This window comes from Homalodisca vitripennis, chromosome 3, assembly GCF_021130785.1.
Source record: "Homalodisca vitripennis isolate AUS2020 chromosome 3, UT_GWSS_2.1, whole genome shotgun sequence".
In the NCBI taxonomy this organism is placed as follows: domain Eukaryota; kingdom Metazoa; phylum Arthropoda; class Insecta; order Hemiptera; family Cicadellidae; genus Homalodisca; species Homalodisca vitripennis.
Window position 1 is genome coordinate 62,738,692 of NC_060209.1, and position 9,029 is coordinate 62,747,720.

The 9,029-nt window shown below is 30.5% G+C and overlaps 1 protein-coding gene across 1 annotated transcript; it reads left to right on the top strand.

Annotated features, from left to right (window-relative positions):
* Positions 1-4,256: 4,256 nt before the first annotated feature.
* LOC124358215 (piggyBac transposable element-derived protein 3-like) lies at positions 4,257-5,284 on the top strand. Its single transcript, XM_046810509.1, has one exon. The coding sequence runs from the start codon at positions 4,325-4,327 to the stop codon at positions 5,282-5,284; it is 960 nt and encodes a 319-aa protein (XP_046666465.1). The 5' UTR covers positions 4,257-4,324.
* Positions 5,285-9,029: the final 3,745 nt, after the last annotated feature.

Consider the following 9,029-nt stretch of genomic DNA (forward strand, 5'->3'; position numbering starts at 1 on the left):
TGTTATCTAGGTCTAAGCTATGTCATCTGAGTCACATGTTCAAGTCTACGTGCCTAAAACAACTTAGTTCGATTTTAGTGTAATATAACAAGAAAGTTATCGTAGAGGTACTGACAGTTTTTTTGAGTTTTAAAGTATAGGAATATAATTATAACAATTAAAAATAATATTATCAAAGTTAACAATAATCAATTATATTTTAAAGTTGTCGAATAATATTACAATGTAAAATATTTTATGTAAAATTTATTTAAATTTTCTTTCAGTAACAAAATACATTATTCTATGATAATAATAATCTACTATACTATGTCCAAAGCATTATAATTGACGTATGAAAGTATTGAAAATGCAAATTTTCCAAGAGAACAGACTGTAAATGAACCGTTTTAGCTAAACAAATGAGTGCGTATTATTCCTGCTCTCCCTAATTGCTTCATTTAAGGGCTTAAAATAACATGAATATAAAAGTAAATGATTCAAAGAAAATGACACGGTTTGTGGCAAATTGCTATCATTATAATTTAATCCTTCGGACAGCTGAAATATGATGAAACCCCTTGGTACATTGTTATTATTTATACATAATATCAAATGTACTTGATAATAAGGAAACCTCTGAATATTTGTGTTCAAAATAATCGCTGATATTGTTTCAAAATAGAGTTACAGTGTTTTTAATATTTTAATATACAATACGTCTCACAAATATAACGTAATGTTCTATTACGCTTTAAGATGCGTATTCAGAATAAATATAAACGTTATTTTAACATGTCCCAAAGGGTGGCCTTCCGTTCATGGCTTTCATGTGCGTTTGAACAAAATAACAGATTTGTAAAAAATTGCTAAATGTTATAAAATTAATGCATATCAAAAAATTGCTTCTCTAAGAACTGCTGTCACGCCAACTTTATGGTTGCATTGAAGCATATAAGCTTGGCTATTATCTGGCAAGTAGTCTCAGGATTACAGTGAAAATATATACAATATGATTATATATACTCTCGAGGCTGTTCGCATTGGTTTACCAAGAATTCTAATTATATTATGATAATTTGTACGTAGTACTAAATTATTTAATAGCAGTAGATGGCTGAATTTAAAAGTGAATTTTACTGTTTATCAATTGTTAACCGCATCCCGAAAAAGGAAATAGTATAGTAAACTCACTTTCTAATAACTAATATTTTATTCGAAATTATTGTGAGTGCATTAAATTCAAATATTAGCCTACCATTATATTATGTAATAATGATACACAATCAATGTTTCAGGAATTTTTTGAAAATGATGATTGAAGATACCTTTTTCAAAAATAAGTTATTTAAATTTACAACTAGTAAACTACCCTTCTGCTTAAATTACGACTTCTAAAATTGCTCTTATTTAATATGACAATTATTATTTAACATCAAAATTAATGAATATAAATTACATATAAAACATTATTATTTTAGTTTAAAAAACGAGGTAAAATTTTCCCTTTAGTTTTGTTACACAATATAAAATATACGTTCAGTTAAAAAGATTATACAAATTTAATCGCATATTTTAATAAACAAAATTTGTTTATTCTTTAAGGACGAATAATATTCTGCGTGATTATACAACACATGTAAAAATCGGCAATGCAACCGATACTTCTGATTCGAGTAAAATATATACCAATATTTTTTCAGTAAATTGAAATGTTTATATCATATAGATAAACTTGTATTTATCAGGCTCAATCAGCAAGTGGTAAAAAAATTAATATTATGGAGTTAATGTAATTTTCCTGGAATCGACCAACGGGGAACTCTATTATTTCCGTACAAAATAACATATAGGTTAATTTCAATCTCTAGGATACAGCATTTCTAACAAGGATTGCTATTTCTTAATAATAAAGATTACCGTATATTATCCGGCTTTAGGCCTACAACCTCTGCATTCAAGGGTATGTTATAATTACCAAAAGAACCAAAACAATCAACTAAAATAAGATATGGCTGTTCACATGGTTTTGTTGAATAATCCTATCAATTCACTGAGTTCAGAAATTTTAGCAATTTTATTTGGTAAACTCATCAAGAAATAATTTATAGATTATTTTAGATACGGCAAGTATTTATTGTGATTTTGTAATGTTCATAACTTAGGTAGAATTTACCTGCGCAGAAGACGACCTTTTGAATAATCTGGCGTCCAGGCGGAAAAATTGCTGAGATTATTTTCAGTCAAATGGCGTTTTAACTCTCTTCTCTTTATTAATTTATCCATTTATAGAATGTTTTTAGCAGTAACTTTTCATTTTAAATTATATGTCATACACCGTTAAAAATATAGAAATTTAACTAAAATAAACTCTATGCCTCTTGAAAAATAAAAAGCTTCAAGCGTAATAATGCAACGTAGTGAATCGTTATCTGGTTTGGAAGGCATTTATAGTTTTACATAAAACGATGAGCCTTATTTGACCATATATATATATATATATATATATATATATATATATATATATATATAAATTGACGTATAAATGTAACTTTCATTTTTAAAATTAAAGAAAGGGTAAAAGTTAGAATGTAGAAAAAGTTATGTTTATTTAATATCTTTCAAAATAATTTTCTTTATAATTTCTGTAAATAATCAATTCTGATAAACGAACCAATCATGTTAACACCTAATTCACGTAAATAACGCTATTATACCATCTCCTCTATATATGTTATGGAGATCACTGGTATTAATATCACACTCATCAAAAGAAGGGATAGTAAGGGAATATTAGTAGAGGGGATTGATAGCAGGGGTGGGCGAGAAGCAGGAAATTGGATTCCCCAACGCTGACCAGCCCTTGTACTGTACTGGGAAGTAGCCTATTGTTAGGACACTTTTTTGTTCATTATAAAAGGTTTTTGACAGAAATCATTAATATTTTAAAAGTCGAAAGTTATAATGCGTATAATAGATGATATGTAGATAACACATAATATGAGAAAATGAATGCTGTGTCAATGAAAAATAAGTTTAAAAGGCTATGTTTTAATATTTAAATACTTAACCCATTAGTGCCCAGTGCCCACTTTTGTGGGCGCTGCATTTTAAAATACGTCACAATACACTAAAAATTTATCGAGGGAAATTTGGTGCTGGAATATGTCTGGTTGGCCACTCTGCACTCACTAAAGCACCTGGTGTACTGTAGTTGGCAGTTGTTTACAAATGACAGCTCTGTTTTGTTGTGTATTCTAACCTCAATGGATCAAAACAACTGGTAAGTAATACTATAATATTTCAAATACAATCTTATAAAATCATAATGTTATGTTTGCTTTTACATAGACTTAAACTAATATGTTTTTATAGTTTAGCCCTTAAATTCAAATAATTGTAAGAATAATTTGTAGTTAAAGTGAACTGCCCACTTTTGTTGGCAGTGGGCACAAGAGAGTAGGGGTATTTTTTCATCAATCTGCCAACATATGTTGGCACTGGGCATATATGCTGGTGGTGTTTTATTATTATTTAATGGTATATAACATGAATCAAACTGGTAAAATTATGATTCACTGGGTAGTAAAAATAGAGGCCTATGTAACTGTAAAAATGTGATTCATTTATTTTTTTTAATACGTAAAAACTAAGATTGATCAGTGGGTTTTGAGTTTTTTGAATTCAAGACTATTGTTTTGCATGATATAAATTTATGGTTGATATGTAATATTTTTGCTCCTTTACAGGTTAAACGTTGAAGAAGTCACTGCCTTATTCGATGAAGTCGACTTTCTGGAGGCTGATGTTTTTATTCAACCGCCTGAAAACCCTCTATTGAGTGATGAGGATAGCGGTGACGATGGCGACACCGACTTCACTCACTTCACAGGAAATCATCTGCGTGGAGCCGCAGAGTTAAAGGCAACACAGTTCACAAATGATGGTATTGTACAAGTAGATGTATGTACAGAACAAGACATAGTTGATAACAATCTAAGCGGCGAGTCTTCATTACCTATAACTGTAATTCCGAAAGCAACTGTGTCTACATTTAAATCGGTACAATCAGACTCTTTACAAAGACAATACATACCTACAGAACCAAGCACTTCTCAATCTTTACAAGTGAACAATATAAATCAATCACAATACCTTCCATCTCAGTCGCTCCCAAGTTTGAAAAGAAAAAATTAAAACAAAACCGAGTTCCCACAAGTCAAATGCAAGAAAAAAGACAAAAACAGATAAACAAAGAACATGGAATAATTTTGACATTCCTAATAAGCCTGAGAGGGAATTTGAAAGGCCTTCGTGGCTCGAAAAAGATTTCACTCCAACAGAAATGTTTGAAAAACTTTTAACTAATGAGATTATCGAACATGTTGTTGAGAGTACTAATATTTATGCCTTGCAAAGTGGTAATGAATCTTTTAATGTTTCAATAGAAGAAATGCGCATATTCATGGCAATATTGTTTCTGAGTGGATATTGTATTGTACCACGGAAGAGGATGTACTGGGAATTATCTCCGGACACTCATCATGACACTGTGTCAAAAGCTATGAGCAGAAACAAGTTTGAAGAGATTCTTCGATATTTTCATGTCTGTGATAATGCAAATTTAGATGTCTCAGATAAATTTGCCAAAATACGTCCTTTGTGGAATATGTTGAATGAACGATGGCTTCAAGCTTACCCTGGCGATGCAAATATAAGCATCGACGAATCAATGGTTCCATACTTTGGACGACATGGTGCTAAACAGCATATACACGGGAAACCTATACGGTTTGGGTACAAAGTTTGGTGTGTATGTACCCGCCTGGGGTATTTGATTCAGGCTGAACCATACCAAGGTAAGAAAACAGGTAACACCATCCCTGAAATTGGAGTGGGTGGTTCAGTTGTAATAGATATCCTTAGTGAGCTGCCTCAAAACAAGACATACAGTATTTATATGGATAACTTTTTTACCTCTTTAAAACTACTAGATTATTTGTCAGAAAAGGGGCACGATGCTACAGGCACAATAAAGGCTAACCGAGTTGAAAATGCCCCACTCAAGGAAGCAACTGTTTTGAAAAAGGAATCACGAGGTTCATACGATCAACTTACTGAACAAAAAACAGGTATCACCTTGGTAAGGTATAATGACAACAATGTTGTAACTGTTGCTTCAACAAGATGTGGCGTACAGCCCATGGGTAAGGCCAAGAGATGGTGTCGTGTGGCAAAGCGTCAAGTTGATGTTCAACAGCCTGCCTGTATCATAAATTACAAACACTTACATGGGTGGGGTTGATCAACTTGACCAGAATATATCAACCTATAGAATTGGCATTAGAAAATCGGAAATGGTATTGGGCACTTCTAGCGTACCTTTTAAATGCTACAATGAATAATGATTGGCAATTATACAGGCTCACCCCAAAAGGAAGAGAAGATCCCAAAGACCTACTGTCCTTTATAAGACATATTGTGCAGACATACTTCCAGAAATATACCCCACAACGTCAGAGAGCTTCCCGTGTGTCAGTCACTGGAAAAGAACGGGTTGAAGAAGTGTGCGGCTTTCCAACAGTCTTCATGTCCTGGAAACTAACCCGACACAAATACGATGTGGCCTCTGTAGAAAGAACACATGGAAAAAGTGTAAACAGTGTCTTGTTGGATATCATATAAAATGCTTTGAAAACTTTCACTCCTGAACTTGACAACATGTATGTAAATAGTCCTGCCATTTGTAACATTTTGTAATTTTTCTTAATCCTTAATGGTTTTTATATATTTTGTAATAAAATAAACAGAATATATGTTACAATTGTAGTGGTTATTTACCTAACCTAAACCACTAACTCTGTATTTTTAACAATTGCTTAATAACTTTGACCCTACCCATGTATGCCCAGTGCCCACATTTGTTGGCACCTCATAATATAGCATTTAAGTATATACTGAGCCTAATACACATATATTTGGTGTTTATAGGACTAATTTGTTACAATATTAAAGAAAAATCTAAATCTGAGAAAAAAAAAGTTCCTGGGCACTAATGGGTTAATCATTAACTATAGGTAAATATTCACATTCCAAGAAATACACTAATTTGACATATCGGTAATAATTATTTATTTGTGGCTGTTTTGTTCTTTTCAATTAATTACATTAATGTTAAATAATGTACATATTTATAATTTTGTAAATTAAAGCACGCAATATTTTAAACAGTGAATACCAAGATGTCAAATCCCGATCCTTTGATCATGCGTCTGAAGTGGTGCAAAATAAATGAACAACAAGAGTAAACAGTAAATTAACCTTTCAAGGAAAATAAATGATGGAGTATTATTCCTGCTCTCTCTAATTGCTTCATTTAATGACTTAACAAAACCATTATTAAGAAAGTAAATGATTCACAGTATCCGGCACGTTTTTTGTCAAATTGATATAATTAAAACTTAATACTTCGGGCTTTCTTATTTCAACTAGTAAATTAGGTGATATAATATGTGAGTAATTGTTAATGTTATTAAAATTTAATTTAAATATCATCATCGGAAAGAATATAAATAATAAATGTATTTATATATTTATATTCGTTTTTGTGACTAAACAATTACAAAATTAGAAATCTAAATAAGCTAATAATAAACATCTTATTCTTAAAATAATAGCCTCACAATATTAATAATACAATGGATATACACCAGCTAAACTGATAAATGTAAAGCCCGTCTTATGTGCAGTATGTATATTTACTAGCTTTGAACTGAGTTATAAGTAGTTGCACACATCATGTAAAGGAGAATAATAAAAAAATCTACAGGACAAATCTTGTGTGCAATATACGATACCTAGTTTTATACTTCAATCTCATTAAACCTCAAATGAATTTGTATAAATATATCTTTACTCTAGATATATCTCTTAACAAATAATATGTATTTAATTTGTTATACAGACAACCAGTTAAAACCTAATAATTAGTACGTCATTTTCTGTTTTCCATAAAAGAATCTACAGGACAAATCTTGTGTGCAATATACTTTATACGTTTGTATTAAAAATATTTTTGTATTATTTACATTTTTACTATCAATTTTAAGCCCTAATAACTAGTTTAAAGGTTTTACAGGTATGTGTATAGAAGATGCATATTAGGAAATCTGATTAATAAGTGCTAATCTAAAGAACTGTCACGAATTTAATGATGTTATATTGATAACATAATACATTTCAATAATTTACATTTTTACACATTTCTTGACTGGTAATTATGTTGTACAGAGTTAAATGTTTTCTTTAATTGTCTCTATAAAGTTAGTTTTTCTTTATTATCCTCAAGTTAAAACAAATCTGCTTTAAATAAGAATAAATTGTAGTATATATCATTATTTATTACATTGTATTATTGATTACAAAAAGTGTTATTTTACTATTAGAATAACAAAACAATGTCATTCATAATATTTTTAAAGTTTTTGTTTCTAAAAAAATGAATAAGCCTTGCAATTAACATATCAGTGGATATAACAAAAGTATTGTACCGAAAGGGTGCAAAATTATGCTTAAAGCACTATTGTAATAATCAGTTAGTCAAATAAATATACTTGTGCACTAAAGTGGATAGAGTAAAACCAAGTACACCGTCTCTATGGGACCACCTTCATAAAAAAAGTACTTTTTGTTTAAGAGAGACAACTTAGATTTCTTAATACTGCAGAAAGTTACAAAGATGCTAGAAGGAATCAGGTAAAATGTGATTACGTAAAACGAAGTTAGACTAAAAGGAAATTGATCCCCGAGGGCGGCGTAACAGCGGCAATTCTCGCCGTTCGACAACCAAGTGAACTGTATCCCGGGCTCTTGGCTTTTGTAGGACCTTATATTGGGGAAATTTCAGTTTGTAAAACAGATTGCCTTTAGTCGAGAAGAATGAAAACGTAAAGTATAATTTTGTTACTTCTACTGTTTCGTTTTTTGTCACATACATTTACATCAGTTTAATTATACACGGATTTTATCTAATCTACGTGTTAAACTGGTATTGCTTGTAAAACATATAGTTCAATTAAATTTTAATAAAAATAAATCTTATAGTATTTTTAACAAACTTGTAGACATTAATTATTGAAATATTTTAAATATAATCACAATTCATACTCTTTACGCTAGGAAAAACTACTAATAATGTCTCATCTACGAACAAAAAAATGTTTACTACACTATAGGATGACGCTTCGATCAACATCAAATTTATATTATGTCAGTTTAGTATTGTATTTGACCTTTTTAATAGAAAAGCGCTTTATTTCCTCACTTTAAACTCACAATTATCTCGGATAGCGAGGCTTATCATGACATGCCTTTTTAATTTTCTTTTCTGCATTTAAATTCGGTAAATATTTCATTCTGAGGTGTCAAGAGTCTTATAGTTAATATCTTATGTGCAAGTATTCAGATTTCTGGTTATTCAAAATTGGTTAGTTAGTAACAAAGCTACATTAAAAGCACATTTAAAGTAAATAAAACCAATTATATTATCTAATAAATATCTGGGGATAAAAGTCAAACACAGTCTTTAAAAATAATAAGTCTTGCTACATTCAAGACATTTAATGGTATCTTACAATCTTGTACCTATCTTTGCTGTTTTTAGTTATCCTGATGCACTGAACATGTAAATACGAGAAAGCCGTAGTCTAACAGTAATGCCGATACCTATATGAGCGCATATGGTGTTCCGGTATTTTAATTTATATCATAAAGAATCTCAACCGTACCAATTAAAACATTGTTAAATAATTGCACATAACGCTTTTAAACAAGACATGCACACCAGCCATTCCTGAAAGAAATCTGTTTTATTTCATACCTTAAACGACCATGCAGTAAATTTCTTACCCTTACATATACACTTCTCAGTTATAACCTAGATGTTTTTACAATACGAGTAGCGAATATTCTTGATCTTTTCATGTATAACAATTATTCTCCATGATAATTTTCTTGGTGGCTTTTTTCCTTATGGAATCCCTTGGGTAGTC

Excerpts from the sequence above, each read along its gene's own strand:
- LOC124358215 (XM_046810509.1), top strand. The coding sequence starts at position 4,325 with ATGTTTGAAAAACTTTTAACTAATGAGATTATCGAACATGTTGTTGAG.